The following is a 26,251-nucleotide window of genomic DNA, read 5'->3' on the forward strand; positions in this document are numbered from 1 at the left end:
GGGGGGAGGGGGGCAAATTTGTCGTCATCCTAACACAACGCGGCAATCCATAAAGTTCCATGATGAAGATCACACAGGTACCACTCGATGAGAGTACCTCTCTTCCACCAAGCGACCCTGACGACACAACTTATGTGAGTCTGCTTCATGAACTAGGCACAGAGGGATGCCTCCTTGACTGCGAAGAATGGGTGACTAAACAAGCGGTGTCTGACCGACGGACGACAAACCCAGCCGAGAAACGTGAGAAGTGGAATAGAATCAGAGGGCTCAGAAAAGAGTCTATCAAAAAACAACGCCAAGTGTTGCAGACAGAAGCGCGACTGTCAAATAGGAAGCTCAAATCCAAGCGAAATCCATTCATGCTGAAGGATCTCGAGGCCTCGACCAATGCGGGCTGCGGATGCTGTCGATTCTTCAGTGCCATGTTGGGTTGCCTTCTGCAACCACCTTTGGACCTTGACCGAGAGACCTTGTTACTCGAATGGGTCGGTTACAATTTTTATCTGAAGATGCAGGACAAACGACGCCAAAAGCCGATTTCCTTCCAATTCTTCTCACCATCAGGTCAGTAGCTCTCTCATATAGTGACTCATATGATGCACACCAGCTAATGTAGAGTCAGGCGCAAAGATCATTATCCGTGGCCTCAAGTCTGCAAACATATTACCTGGAGATACATCGTCATCAGCGTCATTCGAAGCCGCAAGTAAGTTGATAACAAACTGCGAGGATAATCACAGACTTTGCGGTTCGGGACGGGACGTACCTCTGCCCAGCAGATGTTTAGATCTAGGGCTTCCCAGTGCTACCGAACGTTCTGAGATCAGGCTTGTTGAGACTAAAGGGATGATCAGTACCTATGCATGCCTGTCTCATTGTTGGGGTAAGGACCCTAAGCCAATTCAAACTACAAACGGAACCTTAGAAGATCATTTCAAGGGCATAGCGTTCTCAGTGCTTCCAAAGACATTCCAAGATGCTGTTTTGATAACAAAACAACTTGGAGTACGGTACCTTTGGATTGACTCTCTCTGCATCATCCAGGATTCAGGTGAAGATTGGGCAGTAGAATCCAGTAAGATGGCCGATATCTATCAGAAGAGCCACATTACTATTGCTGCTGTCTCGTCTTCCGACTCTAGGGGAGGGTGTTTATTCACTACCAAGCTGAGCGATCTATACTTTCGCGTTCAGTTTAACGACTCGGAAATTCTTATTGCTGTACGGTGTTATGATCGCGACGGGATAGTGGAAGATATTGACAGCTTCAAAGACGCTTATCCTGCACTGACTCGGGCCTGGATCTACCAGGAGCGTATGCTCTCACGACGAATCCTCTACTATACATACCGAGAGCTCCAGTTTGAATGTCGTGAACACAAGGCCTGCGAGTGCGGCAATCCATTTATTCCGCCTCATCCGGTACCGACGTCACCTGCCTATAAAGCAATGCTGCAGGCCAAAAACCAATATGCAGAGCTTGGAAAACACTATGGAGTGAAAGGGAGATATTCTGACGATCAGGCATGCGAACATTGGCAAAAGACGGTGATGCAGTACACCAAACTTCATCTAACAAGGAGCTCTGATAAGTTGCCAGCACTGTCCGGATGTGCCAAGGATATTGGTCGCCTGACAGGAGATGAATATCTTGCAGGATTTTGGAGGGCTAAACTTGCTGAGGAATTACTCTGGGTTGTCAACGCTCCCGTGAACCAGCCACGAACAGTAAACTGGAGAGCACCTAGCTGGTCATGGGCAAGCGTAGACACTACGAATGGAATCGATTACATCTATCCCTTAGAGACACGATACAAGGAAGCATTTCGGGCCAGAATCGAGGGCGCCGAGTGCGTGCCCGCCACCATTGACAAGACGGGCGCTGTCAAGTCTGGGTGCATTCGCTTGCGCACATCTCTATGCCCCGTTTACCTTCGCAGAATCTGCCGTAAGTGTATGACGGCTCGGAGCCGTATGGTATACGTGATTGAGTACGACCAGTGGCTCTCTACGAGAAGCCCCAGCATCACACCTTGTCCTGCTAACGGTGTTATGGGTTTAAGGTTGGGTCATGCGAAGCCAAGTTTTTTTCCAGACTGGAAATACGATGACAGAACGGATTTTGACTTCAAAGCTAACAAAGATGGATTCTCTTGCAAACACGCTCAAGTCTTTCTGATCCATCTGTATGACAGCCAATCGTCCAACTCACCTGTCATAACGGACATGTTTCTGGTATTGAGGAAGACAATGGAAAGGGATTCATATGAGCGCGTAGCACTCTTCAAAATCGCGTTCCCGAATTTGAACGACAGGGAGAGTTGGTTTGAAAGGGAATACGGACAAATGGCTGAGGAGGAAAGTATCATATCACTCGTATAGATGGTTGGGATTTGAATAGTGTGTTGAATTGTTTAGGTGCTAGCTAAATCAAATGCCACAATGCAGGATATCCATGGGATGGTTAGCCGGGATATATTCGTTGGTGCTTGGGTTTGTCCCGCATATACAGCTGAGAAGTACTTTCTAGGTCGAGGGCTCCAGTTGTCCACTTACTTCTGAAAGCTGCTCGCAGTGCGCTAATAGACTGCGATCCAACTGCGAGTCGTTCGAAGCATCAGGAACATTAGTTGATGTCGACCAAAAGACTGGTCAAGATGCTTCTGCTAAGGCCAAGCGTACTTGTAACGCTTGATTCCGTGTACAGAAAACTGCCGATATGCAAGATCTAGGGATTTCAAAGCAGAGAAAGCTGAAGATGTGAGGAACAAAAAAGATCGTCAGTGCAAGTGGAGACGATGGGCAGCGAAGTTGTGTGTGGATATCTGCTACCCCATGTCACGAATTAAATCTCTTTTAAATCACCGGTTCTCCCCCCTAGTCAGACTCCAACATCGGCGTATATTCCATGACCAATGAGCCATTCACCGATACGTGGGTCTAACAAACCCGGTTTCAACATTTTACCGAGGTTTTTAAAATCACATAACCGGGTTTGTCCGTAACTGAAACCTTGTCAATCGATACGAATCAATATAGGCCGTGGTCTTTTCGTCCCCGTGATACCGGATATTCAGTATCAGGCTCTGTTGTGATTAAGTCGGCGACCACTATTTCAATCTCTTCTTTCATCTAGCAAAACTCCGCCATGGGATTGATACAAGAAAGCTTGAAGCTAGGGCGATGCGACGGTAAAGCACCGTGGTTGCTAGTCACAAACGCCCGCATACCCTGCCTTTCAAAAGCTCAGTGCGTTACAACAACTCCCGGGCTCTATATATACGGCAACGGTGTTATTTTGCCTGCCAGCAAGAATCAAGTCTTATCACGTAATGGGGAGAGGCAAGCATTGCCTGAATGGGCAACCGACATGGATGTGAACGGCGATACAGTCCGCCTGAAAACGGGCGTCATGAATAATCCGCCCTTGTACATAACAAGGAACACCACTACCAGGGCTTGGGCAATTGGAACAGACGTGTTCACACTAAATGCTACCCGTTATCAGTGGGAAATGCCCATTAAGATTATTAACCCTACAATCATCAACCGGGACAGCACGACAAGCTTCGTTGGGGTCACACAACTGCCGGCACATGCCTATGTCGAGATTCAGAATCCTGGGAGTGGTTGGCAATTCAGTATCCAAGAGCTGTACGACCCTCTCTTCGCCGTGCTTCACCCCCGAATCAGAGATTTCACCCAAGCTGGATCGAGATTTGTAGAGGCATTACAGGCAGGCGTGTCAGCGAATGTCCAGGATGAAACTGAAATAGCAACTTTGCTTTCTGGAGGAATTGACTCTGGTGCCGTAACCACATTTGCTGTACGATCCGGAGTCAAAGTCACTGCATATAGTGCTGGCTCGCCATGGGGGAACGAACACGAAGAAGCACAGGAGCTCGCAGACTTCCTTGGCATCCCACTCGTTCGAATTGAGCTTTCTACTGACGAAATACTGGCCGCAATTCCAGCTTCGATGCGTGCTCTTGGAACGGCAAATCGTGTTCAGGTTGATGTATCTCTTATTGTATCTGCGGTGATGCGTAGTGGCATTATCAAAGAGAGGCATATTCTCACAGGATACGGGGCCGATCCCCTGCTACTGGGCCTACCGCCTGACTGTCACGAAGAAGAAGTGTTGACGCAAAGCATCATATCGGAGGCTGATGGTGCCCGTCATAGCTGCGAGTTTACTGATGCTGTGGCTCGTACTTGGAACAAGAGGGTATCTCATCCATTTTGGCACAGCGACGTAATCAAGACTGCAGTGGATATCCACCCGCATTGCAAAGTTCATGATGGCCGGGAGAAAGCTTTCTTCCGAGCCGCCATGGAAAGGTACATGCCAAAGTCAGCTGTTTGGAGATATAAAATAGGCATCCATCTTGGAGGGGGACTGCAAGGCGGTCTGGACATGCACTTTGGTGGCGTGGATCAAAAGACCAAGGCGTACACCGAAATCTTTGAGTCTATCACGGAGACGCTTCTAGAGGACCCCTTTGCCAACATTGATGGCTTACACCTGAAAGTATGCAAGAAGTATGTCAAACAGCCCGTCTAGGCTTGAAAACCGTTGGATTGAATTCATGGACCTACCCAATGCTTGATACAACTGTAAATACCCTATAATTCTGATTTGGAAACTACAACCACCACCGATAGCGAAGTAAAGCAAGAGTTTCATGTTGTTCAACTTATAAGACCCATTAATTTCCGGTCAGAGCCATGAAACTTCCCGAAAGGGACAACCAAAGCCTTGTTCAGTCAAGTATTGATATCTCTTGACTAAAAGCCTTACTGATCATAACTAAGAATGTTTCGCCACTGGAACAGTGGCTAAGCAAGTTGATAGATATGATAGTAAAGCACCAGGGTTACGCTTTGATACATCAGGGCACAAACGCCCCTTTAGCATCTTTGGCCCTGTGACGTGAGATGTATGCACTCTCCCCAAAATATCTCTGCACAACGTTAGCGAGCCTCGAGACCCCTTCTATGATATCACGTTCTGTGAAAGTGAATGCAGGCGACAACATGATGTGATCGCCCTTTCTTTCCGGCTCCCCATGTTTTCGAAGTCTCCACCCGGAACCATAAAATCTAATGCATGCATCCTCCTGAATGAAATGGTCGTCTTCTCCAAAAGCAACAAGCTCCATTGAGACATCATGAGCCCACGCTCCACCATCATCGTGTTGAAGCTCGATGCCCCAGAACAACCCTCGTCCGCGAATATCGGCCACATTTCCTAACGGATAGAGCTTTTCTTTAATCTCCCGTTCCAAGCATTTCGCAAGTTTCTGGATTTTCCCGGCTTCAAGTAGTATCTGAATCTCCCTTTGGGCTGACAAGGCAGCAGCACATACTGTCGGATGAGCTTGATACGTGAAACTATGAATGAATTTCGGGCTAGAAACTGTATTAGTGAAGGTATTTCGGTTAATGTCATTGGACTTACGCGAGGCCGTCGGCAACCCTTCTGTTCACGATCAGACCGGCAGCTGGCATAATGCCAGCTCCAAGGCACTTCCCCATCATCTGGATATCCGGGGCTAGGCTCTGAAGACATTGACCTTGTCTTCCCAGATGATGCGTTTTATCTGAAGCATCCGAATCTCCTTCCAGCTGGGCGCAAAGCTGAGCTTGGTCGTAATGCCACGCGTGCATACTCCCCATGCGACCCATTCCACACATTACCTCATCATACACCAGAATTATATCATTGTTTCGGCAGAGCTTCTTTATCTCCTTGAGGTATCCTGGTCCGGCGGGCTGGCAGCCCAGGCCCTACAGTTTCAATACCTTCCGTTAATATGAGGGGTCCGAAGAAAACCAGGTTCTGTATCAAAAGTTAACTTACAGCTCCCGAGACCGGTTCGATCCAGATAGCAGCGATGGTGTCAGCTCCATGAAGCATGATTTGCATCTTGAGATTGCGTAACAACCTATCCACATACTCTTCTTCGGTCTCATTCTCAATTTTATCCCCATGAGGATAGTACCTATCAAATTTGATATACTGAATATCCAACGGCCCGTCGTGCATTTCGTTGTTTCTCGTCCTAAGACTTGGACCGCACCTACTGGTTTGAAGATTGCCAAAGTCCGATGCGCATGCCATTGGCGTCCGTGGCCTTATCAGTCCTTGGTAAGTATCTTGTCGAGTGGGAAATTCGCCTAACGATAATGCTCCCAAAGTGTTACCATGGTATGAGCTTTCTCGTGATAGGATCTTTTTTTTGTTCGGCTTTCCTTGTGCTCCCCAGTACTGCCAAACTGCCTTGATCGCCGTCTCAGCGGCCTCGGAACCTTCAAACTATTAACCAGGTGCTCGACACAGAATGATGAAAATAGTTTACCCGAGTTCAGAATGATAGCATGAGATAGTTTGGAGCTTTCGTCCGCCTCGATATCCTTATATTGCCACTGATGTGTCTCTTCGTCCAGGACAAGATATCTATTGGCATTTCGGACCAGCAGTTCGGATAGGTCAAAATTAACGTCGGAACGATAAGAGGTATGTGAAACATAAGCCAACTTCTTCATTTGAGCAGCTGCAGCGTCGGCGACCCGAACGTACTCCGCTGAAGCGTTCTCGCCTCCATTTCCTAGGCATGCCACAGCGGCGCCGCCGCAGAAGTCAAGAGACCGGAAACTCTCTCCAGTCTTGCAGTGTTCCAGTTTCATGTAGATCCCATCACCACACTCAGCCTTATGATAATCGGCGTTCAGATTCCCAAGATCATGCGAGAGCCGATCCGTGACATTGCTGCGGCTCATTGGTAGTGTTGTTATCGTGATCGACTAGAACAGAACATTGACAGAAAGCTTTCTTACTCAAAGGACTATGAGTGCGGAGTTTACATTCAAAGGTAGAAAGAAACTTGAACAACCGATGTTTACTATATTTGGCCCAAGATTGCTTTGAAAATGTGTGATGACAGGAATCGCACGAGGCGGAGGAACGTATGATTACAACTGGATGCAACCTCAACTCCAGTGTTTCAGCAAACTACCGACACGCCAGAGTTAGCGATCAGCACCCGGGGAATTGCCCCTACATGTGGGGCGAGAATTTTGTTGAAGGTCGGTCAAATGGGGGTTCGGCCAATTACGGAATCAAGAAATCCCTCAGCTACACTCGTACGAAATTTTGTTCAGAATTTGTATAATATGTCAGAAAGATTTCAGCATAGTGACGTGATATGCGTATGTTGACTTGATTGAGAGAACTTATTTGTCTATCAGTATTGCCCTTCCTTATTTAAGGCCAGATCTCCTTCCAGGGTTGTCTTAGCATGACTTCAGTTCACTCTTCACCCTTGAAGGAAGCGCAGTTCCATACCTTGAACCTCTCGTCTCTCTTAAGTAGAGATGAAGATGAGCTGGCATCCCTCTTAGCCGCTTGCGAAAACGATGGTTTCTTTTACCTCGACCTCCGCAACTGGGAGTCAGGAAAGATACTGCGACAACTGGATGTCACGGGACAGATTATGAAACGCTGGTTCACCGAGCCGCTGGAGCAAAAGTTGAAAACGGAGACAGCAACACATGCCCATGGGTATGCTAATCTATTGCCCTGCTGAAGTTCTATATACTAAAACCCAAAGATATAAGCCGCTTGGATTACATCCTGGAGTCACGGAGAACTCTCGTGACGGGTTTGAAGCTTTACGGGTAAATCCTGTTACCAACCGTACGAGCTCTATGCTAATACAACTCAGCTTGGACGCGTCAACCTGCTTAACCAAACCCACCTTCCAGATGTAGTCACAACACACCTTGACGAATTTCAGCAACTGCAAAACTCTGCTCATTATATTTTACTTAGCTTATTGGAATGCCTCTCATATGTAGCGGTGGTGCAGGATCAGGATCGGTACGAGCTCTACCATCCATCCGAGCAAACTTCGAAGACGTCGCTGCTTTTCCTCCACTACCCAGCGGATGACGCATCTGAACATATTGAGCCTCGAGGTCATAACTCTCATACAGATGCTGGAACTCTAACCTTTCTATTCGTCGAGTCACCAGGCTTGCAGGTGCTTTCACCGAAGACAAATGATTGGGAATATGTAACCCCCAAACCGGGCCATGCCATTATCAATGTTGCCGACACGCTGCGCTTCGTGTCTAAGAAGCGCTTCCGATCAGTTTTACATCGAGTGTTGCCACCTGGTGGCAAGATGGTGGCTGATAGATATTCGACAGCTTATTTCTTGCGTGCTGGCGACAAAACCGTCTTCCAAGGCCTCAACGGAGAGAAGTTCACGGCTGAGGAGTGGTTCGTTAGCAAGTATGACAGCTTCAAGAAAACTTTGCGGGAACAGGAATCCAACCCAGTAGCAACCGGCGGCATGGCTCAAGATCTTGGCGTCCGCATTTATTAGCCGGTCAACTCGGTATGGCATCCCGACCACGAACTATGCTACGACAGGGATGCAGGAGCAACTGCATAATTGCATCCACGCCCCTAAGATAGATCTCTCATCAGTACCCGCCCTAGACTGTGAGGTGGATCCAACCTGAGTTGCTGGCTAGGTTGAATATTCAGGTCAAGGACAACCGGTGTCTTTATTCTGACAGTAAATTTATCTGTCAATTCTTCGGAGGTCGGATCATTCCATAGGCTAGTACAGGCTCTGGTTGGGTTTATACCTTCACGTTCCGACGTAGCATACTGGCCCAGCCTGTTCTTGACTACTATGTATAGTGGAACTGGCTGCGATTGCACCCGTGAGGGCTGTCTTGTATATCGATGTAGCGGAATATGTCTAAAAGCAAGGAATTCGGGTTCCCCCAACTGATGTATGTTTTACGAGTAAAGTTCAGCAAGAATGTCTCTACGCTTGTTTTCATATCTCAGGTGCTGATTATGATTGTGTTCAAACCAAGTGAGGGGGTTCCTGAAAGGACACAAAACCTCTCTCATGATTACACCCAATAGCCACAGTAATCTCAACAACTTGACATTTCCTTTGTCATGAAAGGGGACAATAAGTCAGAGAAAGCTGGACAAGGCTGATCGGCATAAAGGGTCGAACAGATCTTCCATAGCTTCTAGACCACAAAGTTTTGACCATTATAGTCATCATTCAGTATGTACGGAACCAGAAGGTGTAATATATACAGGCAAAATCCAAAAATGAAAGTTTTCAAACGTGCTAGCCCATCGTGGTGAGGTTCAGTGACACTTCATTCCCACGTAGCAATGATTTTGGGCTCTCTTAGCGCTTCAGTGTCAACAGACCAGGCCGATATGGCAGAAGGTCATAGTTGCTATTGCTAACAGACGGGTCCCGTCCCTGGTATAGCAATTGAAGGTTGCATGGGTCCACAGTCATCGTCTGATCGGGGTTGCTACGGATCAAGTCACCGTGACTGATATCGTTGGTCCAGGTGGCACCACTGTTGGCCTTGCCGGCAAACGGTGCGCTCTCGCTTGTAGCCTGCGGCGTCCACGAACCACTAAGGCTCGTGGCAGTAAAGGAACGGAAATAGCGTCCCTTGGATCCAATAGCTTCGACAATCATCAGGTATTTGGATTGTCCTGCGACCGTGTAAACTTGGACGGCTTCGAAAAGATTGTTGCTCGAATCTGACATAACCACAGTCGAAGCTGTGCCAAAGTTGCCTGGGAAATTCCCGATGGGCATACTTGCGCGATAAATCTTGCCGTTATCGCCTGCAAAGAAGAGGTACATGTTTTTACTATCGCCAATGAGGGTCTGGTCGATAGCACCAGTGTTGGAACCAGAAATGGTCCCACTAAAAAGAGGTTGCGCTGCCGACCATCCATTGGCATTCGAGGGATCCTTGGACGTGCGGTAAGAAAATGTTGTGGGACCCCATTGGTGAGCAAGAATCCAAACGTCTTTGGGGTTGAAATAGAAGATCGTAGGAGCAACAGTACTGGAGCTCATTCTGTTCTGAGACGCTGACGCCATGTTGCTCCAGTCGGAAAACAGCCCAAAGTTCATCGAACCGTAGCTAGATCCGGTATCATGGAAAGACGCATACACAAGATGCTTTCCATTGTAGGGCACGTGGGTCAAGTCCTTGATGGCAGCCCACCCAGACTTAGGGGTTGCCAGTGCGTTGGTAGAAGTCCATTGGTAGGTTGAGGGAAGGGCGCATGTCGCCGCCATAGTCGAAGTTACTAAGGCGAAGCATACGCCAAGTTCAGCGCTGTGGAATCTCATTTTGACACCTTGCGCGAAAGAATACAGACAAGTGAGTGACGATGGTGAGTTGGTTGGTTGGTTGGTTGGTTGGTTGGTTGACGAGTTGAGAATACACCGTTCTATATGTGCTCATCGACTTGGTCGCTGTACGTCAAGTTAAGCTAGAATGCATCGAATTAGTGTTATGGCAAGCTTTTCCGTCCATGCTAATAAGTCACATATAGATTGACGGAAATTTGGGCTGTTTCATGCATCCCTTGCTAACTACCGACAGTAGCTCCATTATTTTACATACCCATCGCCCCGCATCGGCCCATTGCGAAATGAGATGTGGTTCGTGCCATGCGACAGTGGGGTCTCCAGGTCTTCCAAGTTCTACCATGGCTCGTTCTATTGAGTCACTTCCATGCTGATCGATTGTTTAAGCGAGCAGTCCTGGTGGTGGTGGCATCAACTTGGAGCACGCCTTAATCTGCCAATGTGTTAAAGTTATGGCTAAGCATTTCGTCGCCGGCTTTGGTCTGCATTTCTCCTGACCCTGGCAGATCGCTTGGCAGCCATACAATGCAGCAACAATCCGACCGAGAGCCTCTAATTGCATATCTGTCTTTGAAAATGAACAGTGAAAATACCACAGAGCATTACATCTGTGTCTTTGGATAGATCCTATCGTCTCCTAGTACACTCGATCGAGGAAAGTTTAAGCCACTGTCTTGTTCTGCATTGTTCACCTAGATAGCCTTCCCTCGCCGACAAAAGCTAGCTATGAGGTTTCTGCCCCCGTCAACCACTCACTGATTACTTCGTAATGAGTATTGAGTTCTTCGTAATAAGTGTTAAGTTCTTCGTAATGAGTATTTAGTTACGCGTATTCTGATGGGCTTTATCTCTGAAAGTTTCCATGACCCCGGTTTCGGCCCCCGCGCACTTTCAACGGTCGGAGTAACCTGTATTGGGCCTGGTACGGTACCCACTTAGCCTGGGAAGCTGAAGACTCGAAACAGGCGGTGCCTTTCCCCCCGAACACGAAGTCTTTCTTCGTAACTTGTCTCCGCCAACTTGCCCCAAAGCACATCGGAAGGGGTCGAGGCTGCCCGCTTTTGGATAAGGATACTCTATTATCTGGGCCCTTTCGGGTTCCACCAATCAATGTCCCATGAACCAAAATTGTTACCGTTTGAGGTATCTGGCTAGCCTGACCGAGAAATTGGAGGATCCACCAAAACATGATAGGATTGTACTCCTGAGTAGGTTATAGGACAAGATCATGATGTACCAGCATGCTCAGTTTTTTATACATATATGTCCGCCAGACTTGCCCCTCGTAACACAAGACTCAGAGGGCACACGCGGTTTCCTACTATTATTCTCCTAATTCTTACGCTCTTTCTAGCTGATTATCAGCATGCATTGGTCAACATTGTTTCTATTCGCGCCCTTGGTGGCATGGGCTAGTCCTATTGGTACCGATAGCCCACATGGACTTTCAAGCCGTCAAGCTTCAACAAGCATCGACCAGCTCTTCAAAAACAAGGGTAAGCTGTACATCGGAGTCGCTACCGACAAGGGGCTCTTGACATCTGGGAAGAGTGCAGCAATCATTCAGAAGGACTTTGGCCAAGTGACACCAGAAAACTCAATGAAGTGGGATGCTCTTGAGCCGAGTCGGGGCCAATTCAACTTCGCCGGCGCAGACTATCTGCAAAACTGGGCCCAAACTAATGGCAAATCGATTCGGGGACACACGCTCGTTTGGCACTCTCAGCTCCCTCAGTGGGTTAAAGACATCAAGGACAAGACAACGCTCCAAAGTGTCATCGAGAACCATGTCAAGACTATTGTTGGTCGGTACAAGGGCAAGATACGGGCATGGGTAAGTTCTGGGCGTCGATCATGTCGGCTTCAATCACAGCTAACATTGGCCGACTTGATAGGATGTGGTCAATGAGATCTTCAATGAGGACGGCACCCTTCGCAAGTCCGTGTTCACGGACGTGCTGGGCGAAGACTTTGTTGGCATCGCGTTCCGTGCGGCAAGAGCTGCTGACCCCAACTGCAAGCTCTACATCAATGATTATAATCTCGACAAAGCGAATTACGGCAAAGTGAACGGCATGGTCAAGAAGGTCAATCAGTGGATCAGCCAAGGCATCCCAATTGATGGAATTGGTAAGTACTACTTGAACCAGTCACAGATACCAAGTGCTGACCTTGATTGCAGGTTCTCAGACACATCTGAGCCAGGGAATGGCAGGAAACATTCAGGGTGCCCTCCAACAGCTTGCCGGATCGAGCGTCTCGGAGGTTGCGATCACAGAACTGGACATTGCAGGCGCACCCAGCGCCGACTATGCGACGGTTGTCGGCGCATGCCTGAACATTGCAAAGTGCAAAGGGATCACTGTCTGGGGAGTCAGCGACAAGGTACGTGTCAGCTTGCCCAGCACTATGTGACCACACCGACTGACAATTGCCACAGGACTCCTGGAGGAAGAGTGAAAGTCCCCTTCTCTTCGATCAATCTTTCAACGTCAAGAGCGCTTACAATGCAATTGTCAGCAAATTGAAGTAAGGCGAGATGGTGAAAAGTGCCACACGTCGTTGATATCGGGTTGACCACAATGTCACATCGCAGGATATGGGAGTAAGAGCAGGACTACTTGCTCTGCTGTAGCTGTCTTCAGCACAGACTGTACTCTCATATTCACTCACCAGGACATTTTCTTAAGCAGGTGAATATTTAGCTGTATATATTACATTCGATACTTAAACTAGAATAAGACTGCCTTTCTATCTTTGTCTTTCAAATCGTTCTTAGCTTACGGAGTTGGAGCAGTTGCGTAGCCCTGTACTTTCAATCCTGTTTCTAACGAATGTGCATGATATGTAAATGATAGGAGGTAACTCAATCTCTAGGTTTGATAATTACCCTTATCGCTAAGAAGAAAAATCCTCGCCTTAAGAGGCATTTCGATACTATCGAGGGCTCATTTATGCCGCACGCAGAATGATAGAGCTGTATTAAATGAGTGATATAAGCCAAGCAACCATACCGACTAGTCCTATTAGGAAGGTCGCTTTGAGCATGCGATTGCGGAGCCAGTGTTTGAAATGTTAGCCAAAAATACGAGGTGAAGTGCATCTAAACCCACTCTGAGCTCCGTTTCTAATTGGATACTTTAGAGAAATGATCTACGTTCACAGCAACCCGTCAACGTTGCATACGAACGGAGAGAGGGTATAAAGCTCATGTCAATTCGCTGACTACATAGTTACACTCTTCGTGCATCTGCTCCTAACGTGTAGCACGAGCGTTTTATAGGCTAGAAATGGCCATATATACGATAGCTTTGGCGGCTCTAGTCTCACAGTGGCTGCTCTGTACTAGCGCCGCCCCAGCTGGATCCACTGAATCTAACGACGACGCCACAGACTCCGGTGTTGGGATCCTCGACATCTTCATCCCACCCGTTCGCAGCGATGACTTGTATTACAATGTCAACGTCACGGTTAATTCTCAAGTGATACCGGTTCTTCTTGACACCGGTTCGGGAGATCTCTTCGTGGCATCCGATGAATGTCCAACAAACGACCCTGCCGACGGTTGCTACCAGCTGCAGGGTGCCTATGAGATAAAGGTAGGAACTCTAGGCAGTTTTGACACCTGTACCATCATCCTTGGCAACCTATATTCACTAATTCGACTCACAGCCAAGTGACAATATCATTCCCAATGAGACCTTTTTCACTATCGTTGGCGAAGGTGCCGTATATGGGAACCAGTCTCTTGCTAGCGTGAACTTGGGTGGCGTGTCCATTCCCGATTTGGCTACTGGGCTTGTATACAGCTCGGCAGCCAAAGAGTTTCAGAACGGTTCCTTTGCTGGTATCCTTGGCCTGAATATGGCATCCGTCAGCCGACAAGTATACTTTAACGGCCGCGATCCTCCTTTCGACGCCTTGGCCAAGAGTAGTTCTATCGCTCAGCCGAAGTTTTCTGTCACATTGCCGCGGATGGGAGATCCCGAGTCCCCTAAAGTTGGCAGGTTGACTATCGGCGGGATTGGCACAGAGCTGGCAGAAGATGATATCAAGTATGGACCGGTTTTTGCGACTCCAAAGTAGGTGATTCCAAGTTCGCCTGAGACACCATCCGAGGCGAGACTGCTGACCAGCCACCAATATAGCTACAACTATGAGGATTTTCCGCTGCAATTCCAGGGTTGGACCATTCACTTGGAGGGCATCCGAATGAATGGCAAAGAGGTACAGATGAACAACGGTAGTCTCATCCCCACCGGAGAATATCTTTCCATGCTAGACACCGGTGGTTCTAGCATGTACTTCCGGCCGCCAGAGCTTGATCAAATCGCCAGCTTGTTCAATGGCCCGACCATCTACCAGCAAGGTCACGCGATCTATTTTGACTGTTCCATCCCGCAGCTCCTGGAACTCAAGTATTTCGGACAGTGGTATCCTGTGGATCCTCTCGATTTACTGATTCCTAAGGACCACGGGAATTCGAATGGTACAGAGCTATGCCATGCGGCGCTGGGAAGCTGGACTCGCACATTTGGAGACTCCATCATCGGAGTGCCGTTCCTGCGTTCTGCGCAGTCCGTTTTTGACTACGTTACGTTGGACTTGAAGTCTCAGCCACGGGTGGGGCTAGTTGGAACTGTTGATGCTGAAGCAGCGATGAAGAGGTATCCTGACATATACCAAGATAGAATATTGTAGCGGGCTCTTACTGTAAGATGAGATCTTCAATCCCGAACCAACGCACCGGACGCGAATAAGATTTTAAATTTCATATAGGCTCGTACCTAATCTATGAAATGGTTTCACTACTAGCAATGCCGTGTTGTCATCCTGCGTCTAGGGGCAGAGAAGATCAATAGTCAACTTGAGAGACAAGACCAGTTAAGGTGCGCTAGATCAGGGCAAGGCCGGATGATACTGGCAGTCCACACGGGTGGGTTGATTCTCGTATTTGACCACGCCGGCGCAATGAAGCCCTTCGCCTTGAGCTTTCGAAACCCTGGTAAGTTCGGGCAATCCTGAGTCGACTGGAGAAGAGTGTACGAGGGCTTTAATGCTGGTAATATGCTGGGTAAGGTATGAAAGAGTCAGCAAAGAATCTTTAGTACCTACCTGTCAAACAACAGTTAAATGAAAGTAATAGAAGAAAAAGGGGTGTTTCAATTTCGAGTCAGCTCTTCTTATGATAGCATTACTATCCAAGCCTTAATGAGTGGTATGAAATCCAGCGGATACTCCGCCTAAATGTTGTCTGCTATGCATTGGCAATTGTGGAGGCCTAACAAGCGATACGCCGTGCTGGGCCACATACCCAGCTGGAATATTGGCACAAGAAGCATCAGTAGTGTGGCTCCTGTATTTACCTTGCGCATGATATTGGAAAGGATATATGTTCAGCGCCCGAACCGACCCATCGTAGTTCTGTAATAAACCGGCATAAGACTCACCTGTCTTTTGGCCTGGATGCGTGTCGGAATCCTTGACTATCAAGGCAAGTGTGGCATCTAGGGCTGGCTGCGGGCGGCATCTTGGAAGTCATAGAGAGAGAGAGCATTTGTTGAATTTTGAGTTTCGAGTGTATATCCCACTAAACATTAGGCGTGCCTAAACTCGTGGTTGAAGCAATATAGAGTTTCTTCTCTCAATGGATTTGTGGAGCATTTAAAGTTTCTAACACCACCATTGGCCAATGTCGAAAATATAGAGTTGAGGTTGAAAAGAAAAGGGGGAAAATAAAAGGTGCGTAAATGCATTCAGCTCCCTCAGAGGCAATGCGACAGACGATCACCCACAAAGCCTCTGCGTGTTTGCAGGATAATCGTGAGACAGTGACAGGGATCCTTGGATGCCGCCAGCTTCGTTCCGACGTACATGTGCTAAATAGCAATTAGTTACAAGCAATAAGACCTCGTTGGTGGTATGGATTATCCACGGTTCTTCATAACCGCGAGCGTTTCTTAGTAGCACTGTGCAGGCTAGACGAGGGAGTTCTTACGATAAACTCTAACGCTTACGCTTTCTCCGATATCCAGAGAACCCTCACAACGTTGAGCAACTTGATATATAAATCTGTCAACCCATGTGCGCCGGTGATTTCAAACTTCGCCGTGCTTTATCACCCGTTCCCACATCCCTTTCCTTTCCACTTGGCTTGGGTGACCCTATCTCTCTACCCGTTTGAACCGCCTGATCGATTTAACTATCAAACATGGAAGGCCATGCGAACCCTTCGCCCCCCAAGATAAAGCGGCAGTCGGAAAGACCTTCAAGGTACACCGAGCCAGCTCATCACAACAAGGACTCTGGTTCTCACGTTACTAGCGCGCATACTCCGGAAACATACGAAAGGAGACTGTCAACGAAACCAGCTGACCAGTCTTCGCATATCAGAAGTAGAAATTGTACAAATGAAGAGTATGACGCAGCAAGCACATTGCTCGATTTGAGCCGTTCAAGAAAGCCACCTCAAGACGAGCTGGGACAGCAACACATGCGCTCGCCTGCTTTTCGCCAAAGCGAACCAGTCCCAGAAAAAAAGCCATGGGGGTTTTTAGCTATTCTCAACCCCCCAAAAGAGGCTCCGGCCTCACGTTCTGACGTCCAAGAGCACACACCGCAAGATAAGAGAGGTGCTGCATGGAACAGTAAACCAAACGAAGTGGGTGCGATCCCAAAAGTCAGTCCACCGGCATCACCCCAGAAACAAACCATCCCGGCACCGAAGCGCAAGCCCCTGCCAACATTATCAAGCTGTCGAGCTAAACCTTCGACATCAGAAGAAGAAGACTCCGAAGCAGCGCCAAAGTCGCGAAGAAAGGTTCCAAAGCCGTTCGCGGTACGACTATATCGACACAGGAACGATCCGGAATGGGTCGAGAACTTCAAAAAGGCCGCGAGAGCTAGACCGCCATTGGTGCCGGTGATGAGTGATGGCACGCCAGTCGAACCCAGATTTCTTGTTACCTCCACATCAAGCGATGGGGAGAATGAAGGCAGCCGGGCGAAAGTCCCGAATGGCCACTCGCCGCCTCTACCATCAAACACGGAACCTTCAAGGTCCACATCCCCCGAAAAGGCAGCGACGCCTGCTAGGCCGGCACCGCCTGCATCCACTCAACACCAGAGCCAAAATGCTCGCGCCTCCATCACAAAGGCGCAGCTCACGAAGCACATCGGCGACATGATGGCAGAAAAGTCGTCGAAGACCCAAGCCGACAAGAAAGAAAAGACGTTACGCGAGTACCGCATTGCTCTAGCGATCATCGAAGAGGGCGCAGAGTCCACCAGCGACCCGTGCATGACCTGCAGGGACCGTGACTGGCCTTGCTTCCGCCGCAAGAACCCTGGACCGAGAGCGGACCGATGCGCTGGATGCGCTGCCGCCAAGATCGGATCCAACCTCTGCTCGAGGGTGACGAATAATGAAGTCAATCGGGCGAGGAGGGAACTGACGGCCAAGAAGGCCGCAAAGGGTGCCAGCAGGAAGAGGAAGAGGGCTGCAGAGGCAGAGGAGGCAGCCGAAGACAAGGGGGCCAAGCCCTCCAAATCGTGAAGTAGGCCATGGCAGAGAAAGCCCTTGGGATGCTCCAGCAGGCCAAGGTGACTGTGTTGACCATTGAAAGGAAAGCAGGTTGATATCCTGTAGTATAACTGGGTTTCCTAATAACGCATGTATCCTCATTATTCATGTATCCCCATTGCGCATGTACTTCAACGAGATTACACGTGTACTTGTGTACTTCTCATTACATATGTTCTTCTCATAACCTTATAATAATAACGTGGCGGTCTTCTACTTGAGTGCCGCCATCAAAATGTGTGCTTTGGTGCCGTGACACAACTTCCGGTACGAGATGGCACCAAGTCAAGATGACCGCACCTGTGACTCATGTATAGTCTTGGTTGCCGAACCCAACTTTTCTTTGGTCAACTAAAGTAGCTTGTCTCTGATTGGTGCGCCAATAGCGAAGAGCGATGCTCCAAGACAGGGACAAACTTGGGGCATGTAGCTACGTAGACCTGGAGCAGGTTCTGGGTGGTATCTCGTTCGCGAGGCGACTTGACGCTTATAAAGTATGTCCGACACTAAATGACGATAATAATGCCCTGGGAAGATGCACGAATCGCTTGATTCGGGACCCGAAAGTCAATGCACGAGCGGACGTATGGAGGACAAACGCCACAGGGCAGTCTGTTGGAACACTGGAAGCGCGCTATGGCAGCCCATCTACCCGGACGCGATAGGGCAAAAGGGTGGCTAGTCGCCTTTGGGGTCAATAGCGCCACGAAAATGTTAACTACGAGATTCGCACGAGAGGAATTGCCCCTCTGAGGCTGGCCAGCCTTGCGGGAAAACCAGCCTAAGCAGGCCAGTCGTCCAGGAAGCGTTTTGCGCTGGGGCCCGAGTAGATCTCCCCTTAAACTCCAATTGGCAAGTGTTGCCGGTGGGTTTCTATCTGACGGGCCTATCTGACTACGACTGTAGGGCTCGGTGAGGCTGATGGGGGGCCACAGTATTGGTGAGTCCCGAACGGCGAGACGGTCTGTTATTCTCGCGCCCAAGCTCGCGATATAAATCATTCCATAGAACGAGAAAACAGCGAGACGCACACTCATTGTTGCGTGGGTGCAGCCCGACCTCGACGAATGACGGATAGAGCGCCGCGAGACGGGGGTACGACTGACTGACCAGAGGCTGGAGTTGAATGAAGCGAGGCGCTTGACGGGCAAAAAGCCGAGCAAGCTCCGGCGTACCTTGATGCCAAGCGCGTCCCTTTCGGTACTCGGAAACTCGACCATGTCGGCTAGTTAGCTGCTTCGAGTCTGCAACGCAGCCGCGCCGATTTAGGCATGCCTCGGGGGCTGCATGCTTGGAAGTTTCAGCGAGCCATATGTCCGCCCGGCCTTATTGCCCGTCCGTCTGAGAGCCGGTGGAAGGGCAATCGACACTGGCGGGGGGTGCACTGACGCTGGTATGAGACGACAGTGATAGCAGATACAGACAGACGCGCAGGAGAGATGCAGCGAAATGTGGCCGACGGGCTTATCAGAGGCCAGCGATTAATCACTGGGCACGCTAAATCACGGGAAGGGAGAAGAAAAGTGCACCTGAAAAACTTGACGACGAGCTCCCCCTACACAGTGCAGCCTAGGTAGCGAGCCTAGCGGCCTAGGGGGGCTAATCAGCGCCCAGGGGACCCAGCTGCAGACCCAGCGGACCCGACGGGCCCCAGCTACGGGGGCCCACTGCCGTAACGTGGGTGGCAGGCAAGGCAGGCAAGCAGGGGCCCTGTGACTCCCAGATCCCATGCTCACCTCAGAATCTGGAAATTTTCTGTGACGTCCACTTTGGCTTGCTCCTGATAAGTCAACAACCCCCCTCGGCCTGCCTGTATCATATACTTCCGACCACTGCACCTCACAATCAGGCTTTGGAAGCTATGGCTTCATCATCACGGGCTCTGACCCGGCTTGCCGGTCCCCAGCTTGCTCCCAGAGCACAAATGCAGCTCCCGGCCGCCAGGGCCGCGTCGAGAATCGCGAGCATCACGACGACGTCATCTGCGCGAAAATTCGCTGCACCCTCAGCACGCCTCCCCAGAACACAGCAGAGCCAGATATTATCGCGACAGTTCCGGAGGACGTACGCCGACTCTGCGCCCGCCGCCCCCGTCAAGAAGCGCAAGGTGCGCGTCTTCAGATGGCTCTGGCGCCTGACCTACCTCTCCGTCCTCGGTTCCATCGGCTACGTCGTCTACGACGGCTACGTTGCGCGCCACCCGGAGGACCAATTCGTCCCGGACCCTAACAAGAAGACTCTGGTCATCCTCGGTAAGTCAATCGCCCTCCCAATTGATGGAACCTGGAGCTCTGGCGTTGGGCCTGCATCTCTCACTGCTTTGCTTGTGATGGCCGCTGACACGTGCGCCTAAAAGGTACCGGCTGGGGTTCCGTCGCCCTGCTGAAGAAGCTCGACACCGAGAACTACAACGTTGTCGTCATCTCGCCGCGCAACTACTTCCTGTTCACTCCTCTGCTCCCCTCATGCACCACTGGCCAGATCGAGCACCGCTCCATCATGGAGCCTGTGCGACAGATTCTCCGTCACAAGAAGGCCGCCGTCAAGTACTACGAAGCCGAGGCTACTCAGATCGACCACGCCCGCAAGGTCATCAAGATTACCGATAACAGTGAGATCAAGGGCACCATTACCGAGAACGAGGTCCCCTACGACATGCTTGTCATCGGTGTCGGAGCCGAGAACGCCACCTTTGGCATCCCCGGTGTCCGCGACCACTCCTGCTTCCTGAAGGAGATCCGTGACGCCCAGGCCATCCGTACCAAGATCATGGACTGTGTCGAGACTGCCGCCTTCAAGGACCAGGCCACCGAGGAGATCGACCGCCTACTGCACATGGTTGTCGTCGGTGGTGGCCCCACTGGTGTTGAGTTCGCCGGCGAGCTGCGCGATTTCTTCGACGACGACATCAAGAAGCTGATCCCCGACATTGCTGACCGCTTCAAGGTGACCTTGATCGAGGCCCTTCCCAACGTCCTGCCCATGTTCAGCAAGCAGTTGATCGACTACACCGAGAGCACTTTCAAGGAGGAGCACATCGAGATCAAGACCAAGACCATGGTCAAGAAGGTCACCGACAAGAGCGTCGAGGCCGTCATCACTCACCCTGATGGCTCCAAGGAGACCGTCACCATCCCCTACGGTCTGCTGGTCTGGGCTACTGGTAACGCTCTGCGCCCCATCGTCAAGGATCTCATGTCTCAGATTCCCGCCCAGAAGGACTCGAGACGCGGTCTCGCCGTGAACGAGTACATGGTCGTCCAGGGCACCCGCGATATCTGGGCCGTCGGTGACTGCGCCGTGGCCGGCTACGCACCTACCGCACAGGTGGCTTCGCAAGAGGGAGCCTTCTTGGCTGGTCTTTTTAACAACATGGCCAAGACTGAGGCCCTCGAGAACAAGATCCGCGAGCTGAGCTCCAACTTGAACCTCAAGCCTGGTAACACCGCCGAGATCACCCAGGAGATCGAGACCGTCGAGAAGCGTCTTCGACGCACAAGGGACGTCAAGCCCTTCCACTACTCCCACCAGGGTAGCTTGGCCTACATTGGCAGCGAGAAGGCTGTCGCTGATGTCGCCTGGTTGAACGGCAACGTCGCTTCTGGCGGCAAATTGACCTACTTCTTCTGGCGTAGCGCATACCTCAGCATGTGCTTCAGCAGTAAGTTCCTACACGTGATTCCCCGAGGCCACTCTAATGCTAATCCCCCAACCACAGCCCGAAACCGTGTCCTTGTCTCCCTGGACTGGATCAAGGCCAAGATCTACGGTCGTGATGTCTCCCGTGAGTAAGAGATGAGAAGGGCTGGAGTAAAAACAACATGTTCGGGTCTTTCTTTTACGTCACTCGGGGTCAAGTTCGCGCTTGATACCCCGCCTTGTGGTTCTTTGACGGTCTTGCTTGCCGGGTGTTCAGGGTTGCCAAAATTTTGAATAGACGAAGGGATACATACGTATAGACAGGTCACTGGCCTGCAGAACACTCTCGAGGCCCCTCCGCCACCCCCCTGATGCAAGAGCCATCGCGGGCGGCGCTTCTGTTGTACGACTATAATAAACATATATTCCTCACAATTGTCTTTACGTTCCACAGATCTGCGACTTGGCCAACCGCAGCCAGTCTTCGGACTGGACCTTCTGCAGTTGATATTCATCTAACAAATCAAAATTCCCTGTTACATATACTTTGAACGCAGCCTCGATCGCGAGGTCGTACCAGGACATCTCTTATACAGGTTCATTCCCCTTAAGTACTATGGATTACCACTGGCTACAGGATGCGCTATCATCGTCCAATCATAGCCACCCTGTGCACCGCCTGTTCTAAAGCGGGCGAAGAACTAATGGACATACCCTAGGTGGTCCTCCCCAAGAGATGCTCTGATATGGATGCTGAGCCGTTGTGCAGTCTCGCCAGATCTTGCAGCCATTAAGGAGGCACCTCCAACAATTTGCTTGAATTCGAACTTTGCACTCTAGTCACCCATCACAAGTACTAGAACAATGGTCGCATAACTAAATCTATATTCACTCGAGAACGATGAGGCTCAGCATCATGATATCCGAGTTCCGCTTGGAAGCAACACGCTGAAGGAACCCAGAGGGTGCTAACCCCCGCAGACATTAGTTATGGGCGTCCTAGCCTGTATGGAAGTTGAAAGGGCTTGCGGATGAACAAGACGGACCGAGTAGACGCCGTAAGACTACGACAGGGCCGCATACCAGATGAGCACAGGCGCGGGATGACTGGTCGACAGGGTGCTATTTCATGGCATTGAACAGTACATCATACATCGCCAGAATGCATGACTTTCTCAAACGATTGTAACAAGGTGGCATATGTGGGACCATAGTGCTACCACGCGCTTTCTATCCATTGGCGTTGCCCTTGGCCCCCACTGATATGTTCAAACATCTTGCCCCCTATCTGTGAAATAGTTAGTTCGAAATCAGATCCAATATCAATGCTTGGGCCATTTGGCGGTCTAGTTGGGAGAGGTTGCACTTGCGCTATGCTTGTGCAAGAGGCGCGAGGACATGCGTCCAGCAGTAGCCTTGAAAAGCCATACCGTGGCAACTCAGTTGTCAGCCGTTTGTTACTATACCCGTTAAACATTCTTCCACCTGGCAGCCATCTTCTGTCATAAAGCCTAGCCACCCAATGCCAACCATGGAGAATGTCGACGTATTGAAACATGCTATGCAGCAACTTATTACTCATTAACGAGCACGGGAGAAGAATGACCTCGCTCTGCTACTTATTAACTATGCATCGGCTGAAGATGAGAGGGTTGTAAGCACCAGCCGTCCACCATTCACATTATAGCGGTTTCTGGCCAACTGCAGTCATGACTTTCCCTTGGTGGATCACAACGCCTTGCTCCGTCTCGGTGACGCTGTTTGCAAACATATCAATCCAGGCCTCGCGGGACAATGGCGCGCTGGGCTCCTTTGATTTTGGCGGGAAAAAGATGGCCAGATCCTCCCAAACCATCAGGTAATCTTCAGTCCAGCCCTTGAAGTCTTGTTTCCTCTTCTCATGCACGCGCAAGCGCGCACCTTGAAAGCCATAGCGGTCCAGATACTGGTCCAACTCATCTACCCAATCGTTACGGATGCCTCTGGCCTGCTGGCCTTCCTTAAGCACCTGTATAATCGTATCACATGCAACCTTGGATATATGCGGTGAAGGCGATTCCACAATGAATCTATCACCCCGAGTTTCTTCCCACTGAAGAAATCCACCCGGCTTCAGAAGCTCTGAAACCACAGAGAGCAAAGGCGTTAGGTTCGAGTCGGGGATGACGCTAACAAACGCTCTAATATGAACAACATCATAAATACCAATAAGCTCGGCGGGTATCGGTTTCTTGAGTATATCTAGCTCTTTGAGAGTAACAGAGGCCGGGAGGTAAAAGGGGTCCGGGAAATTGGTGGGGTTGATATCGAAGCCATCCAGCTGGGCGGATATTCCGCTCTTGCTGAGGCTGGAGTACAGCTCAGTTAGCCATATGCCATTGCCGCACGCGAGGTCGGCAATCTTTAGCTGCTGGGAGCTGACGACGGACTTCTCGACGGCGGGCTCTAAGAGGTAGCCGAGAGTATTCTGCATGAGATAATGCTGTAAGTGCAGGCGTGCTGAAGATCGGAAATTTCTGGCCGGAGCGACCCAAAACTTAGACTGGTCATACTCCTCGACATCGTTAGGGGCAGTCGTCATCTTGGCCAAAGTCTCACAGGAAGGTCTTTGAGAGATGTTTAGTGGTGAAGCTGTCTGTCTTCTCTCACTTTTTTTTCTTCTTTTTTCTTTCTTCTTTGGAGGGGGGGCGGGGGGAGGTTGTCTTAAGAGGTACAAATCGAAGTGCATCAGGCAGCGGGATTTGTTCACACGTCTGTCAATATGTGTCTGTGCTTTGATACCAATGTTATGGCGGTGAAAGAAGTTATCTTTGGTTGGTCGATTACAGCCCCTTGCAGTCAGGCAACCACAGGTACCATATAATTAGCGCTTGCAGACACATAAGCTCGCGGTCTGGATATTTCACAAACCTGCATGGAACTTTACGACCTGCACAGGGTTCCGCGCGATGGCTTGACATGATTGGTGTGACGGGAGGCGCAGCAGTTACAATGCCCTGTGTTGCTCAATGCTGCCATCCTACCTGCCTACCACCTACGTAGTACAATGCTGAAGATAGCTGAGTAACCTTGTGGTTATACGGCATCCAATCCCACACTCAGGCCATTTTCGAAGGAGAGGGACTGGGGCAAAGAGATTAGCTATGAAATTTCACGTGCGCCATAACGTGTGCAATCTGCCGTTTTGTGTGATGCGACACATGGTAAGTTAGACGCAACTGCTTGGCTGTTTGTCAATGACCGACACGACCAACAAATGGCCTACGAGTCATCGATATGCGAAGTTGATGTTTTCGAACGTAATGCATCGGAATGGTTTTAAGGAACGGATAATTTCATTTCAGTAGCGGCAGCTTGGTAACTTAACCCTAACACTTACTCAGGCGGCACCAACAGCTGTAGACCAATAATCCATGGCAATCAAGAATAACGACGCAATCAATTTGTTGCAACATATCATGCTGTCTCAACCTAGACAAGATATGCCGGACCGGGGTTTACGACAGATAACGGCTAGGCCAGTAGATGGTATGGCAGTGAAGGACAAGAGAGCTTGCCCTAACAGAATAATACGTTGACGGACAGTAATAGTAGCATAAATGTGTAACGGGCGGCGGTCAGTACATACATGTAGTTTTATGGGATTGCGCTTGCCTGCGCCACCGCTGCGTTGGTTGTACCATAGATGCGTACTGCACTTAACTATAAGTAAGTCCACTCAATGATATGGGCCACTTCACTGTTGATTACGCCTTTATTACTTGACATGTTAACTAGTATTATTCACAGTTTGGGTTTCCCGCTTTTGTTACATAAAACATTCCGGCCAACAAACCTACTGATGTAGCTTTTGTATTGTTTCCCGAGATGGCATCATGTTTAGCGATGTTATAGTACCTTAAAAATTTTGTCGTAAGTATCAATAGTGATAACCGTCATTTCAATCCCCGGGTGTCTTTCCTCCCCAAAGAGGTTGAGGATATCCATGGTCCATTTGTTACGCCGCTAGCCTTGTGTGTTGCGGAAAACCAAGCGCCTGCTGCTACGTTCTCGAGCGTTCCAGTTGTCACCCCATATCAAGTCCTTGAAATTGGGCGCTTCGTAAACAGCCTCCCAATCCACTTTTTATAATTCGTCATCTTCGTAATCCCACTCGTTAAAAATCCCAACACTGAAACATAGTTTCGCCTACCATACCGAGGGCATGCAGGCTAATGCATTGGCCAAAACCTCGAAAAGCGACTGCATGATCTCCTCATCATGGACTTCACGGACAATTAATTCACGAACTCTAGCGCCGATCAAATTACAGGCGTTCCCATAATTCTCTTCTTCATCGGAGGGATTATCAATATGATATGTTGGGACACTTCCCAGCTCGAAATCGTAATCTGTATCCACATCTGAGTCAATACCGGCATTTTCGTTATGCAAAGCCGGCAGTCGGTCCTCTGGGCCATCGGCTTGGTGGCGAAGGCGCATGCCATATAACGCATGGCCTTCGGGCATAAAGTAACAGTATCCAGAAGCTGTATGGCGTTCTAGTTGCACAACATAACTCTCCATTTTGCGCCACTGGGGCGTGGGGGCTGCATTCTCTAAAGCATAAGGCCAGAATAGGGATCCGTCAAGAACGCACAGCACGTGAAAAGAGCTTAGGCGCTGAGACCAGGCTCGTTTTGAAGTTCCGAGCAGATCGTATCCCTCCGGATATATAAGGCATGGCATCGGCCTGGTCTGGGTACGTGTACCTCCGACTAAGCTCATATCGAACTGTGCATCGGAAATCATCTTTGTTGCT

General features: G+C 49.7%; 11 protein-coding genes across 11 annotated transcripts; 7 read left to right on the forward strand and 4 right to left on the reverse strand.

Moving 5' to 3' along the window:
- Positions 1–62: 62 nt before the first annotated feature.
- JN550_013487 (uncharacterized protein) lies at positions 63–2,048 on the forward strand (the record flags this gene model as incomplete). Its single annotated transcript, XM_049312079.1, has 4 exons — positions 63–567; positions 626–709; positions 929–1,951; positions 2,005–2,048. 4 exons carry the CDS (start codon positions 63–65, stop codon positions 2,046–2,048), a joined length of 1,656 nt encoding a protein of 551 aa, XP_049164521.1.
- Positions 2,049–3,373: 1,325 nt separating this feature from the next.
- JN550_013488 (uncharacterized protein) lies at positions 3,374–4,567 on the forward strand (the record flags this gene model as incomplete). The annotated part of the gene is made up of 1 exon (XM_049312081.1): positions 3,374–4,567. One exon carries the CDS (start codon positions 3,374–3,376, stop codon positions 4,565–4,567), a length of 1,194 nt encoding a protein of 397 aa, XP_049164522.1.
- A 328-nt stretch (positions 4,568–4,895) lies between these two features.
- JN550_013489 (uncharacterized protein) lies at positions 4,896–6,786 on the reverse strand (the record flags this gene model as incomplete). The annotated part of the gene is made up of 5 exons (XM_049312082.1): positions 4,896–5,415; positions 5,465–5,793; positions 5,867–6,008; positions 6,091–6,140; positions 6,211–6,786. 5 exons carry the CDS (start codon positions 6,784–6,786, stop codon positions 4,896–4,898), a joined length of 1,617 nt encoding a protein of 538 aa, XP_049164523.1.
- A 518-nt stretch (positions 6,787–7,304) lies between these two features.
- On the forward strand, positions 7,305–8,396 carry JN550_013490 (uncharacterized protein; the record flags this gene model as incomplete). The annotated part of the gene is made up of 3 exons (XM_049312083.1): positions 7,305–7,567; positions 7,617–7,683; positions 7,731–8,396. 3 exons carry the CDS (start codon positions 7,305–7,307, stop codon positions 8,394–8,396), a joined length of 996 nt encoding a protein of 331 aa, XP_049164524.1.
- An 837-nt stretch (positions 8,397–9,233) lies between these two features.
- Positions 9,234–10,208, reverse strand: JN550_013491 (uncharacterized protein; the record flags this gene model as incomplete). The annotated part of the gene is made up of 1 exon (XM_049312084.1): positions 9,234–10,208. The coding sequence occupies one exon, from the start codon at positions 10,206–10,208 to the stop codon at positions 9,234–9,236; it is 975 nt and encodes a 324-aa protein (XP_049164525.1).
- A 1,387-nt stretch (positions 10,209–11,595) lies between these two features.
- Positions 11,596–12,762, forward strand: JN550_013492 (uncharacterized protein; the record flags this gene model as incomplete). Its single annotated transcript, XM_049312085.1, has 4 exons — positions 11,596–12,063; positions 12,125–12,359; positions 12,412–12,614; positions 12,670–12,762. 4 exons carry the CDS (start codon positions 11,596–11,598, stop codon positions 12,760–12,762), a joined length of 999 nt encoding a protein of 332 aa, XP_049164526.1.
- Positions 12,763–13,519: 757 nt separating this feature from the next.
- Positions 13,520–14,930, forward strand: JN550_013493 (uncharacterized protein; the record flags this gene model as incomplete). The annotated part of the gene is made up of 3 exons (XM_049312086.1): positions 13,520–13,828; positions 13,902–14,311; positions 14,378–14,930. The coding sequence occupies 3 exons, from the start codon at positions 13,520–13,522 to the stop codon at positions 14,928–14,930; spliced, it is 1,272 nt and encodes a 423-aa protein (XP_049164527.1).
- A 1,510-nt stretch (positions 14,931–16,440) lies between these two features.
- JN550_013494 (uncharacterized protein) lies at positions 16,441–17,784 on the forward strand (the record flags this gene model as incomplete). Its single annotated transcript, XM_049312087.1, has 1 exon — positions 16,441–17,784. The coding sequence occupies one exon, from the start codon at positions 16,441–16,443 to the stop codon at positions 17,782–17,784; it is 1,344 nt and encodes a 447-aa protein (XP_049164528.1).
- Positions 17,785–19,672: 1,888 nt separating this feature from the next.
- On the forward strand, positions 19,673–21,603 carry JN550_013495 (uncharacterized protein; the record flags this gene model as incomplete). Its single annotated transcript, XM_049312088.1, has 3 exons — positions 19,673–20,063; positions 20,168–21,472; positions 21,530–21,603. 3 exons carry the CDS (start codon positions 19,673–19,675, stop codon positions 21,601–21,603), a joined length of 1,770 nt encoding a protein of 589 aa, XP_049164529.1.
- A 1,528-nt stretch (positions 21,604–23,131) lies between these two features.
- On the reverse strand, positions 23,132–24,031 carry JN550_013496 (uncharacterized protein; the record flags this gene model as incomplete). The annotated part of the gene is made up of 1 exon (XM_049312089.1): positions 23,132–24,031. One exon carries the CDS (start codon positions 24,029–24,031, stop codon positions 23,132–23,134), a length of 900 nt encoding a protein of 299 aa, XP_049164530.1.
- A 1,607-nt stretch (positions 24,032–25,638) lies between these two features.
- Positions 25,639–26,016, reverse strand: JN550_013497 (uncharacterized protein; the record flags this gene model as incomplete). The annotated part of the gene is made up of 1 exon (XM_049312090.1): positions 25,639–26,016. One exon carries the CDS (start codon positions 26,014–26,016, stop codon positions 25,639–25,641), a length of 378 nt encoding a protein of 125 aa, XP_049164531.1.
- Between the last annotated feature and the right edge of the window lie 235 nt (positions 26,017–26,251).

Source organism: Neoarthrinium moseri, assembly GCF_022829205.1.
Source record: "Neoarthrinium moseri strain CBS 164.80 chromosome Unknown scaffold118_Wmoseri_CBS_16480, whole genome shotgun sequence".
NCBI lineage: Eukaryota > Fungi > Ascomycota > Sordariomycetes > Amphisphaeriales > Apiosporaceae > Neoarthrinium > Neoarthrinium moseri.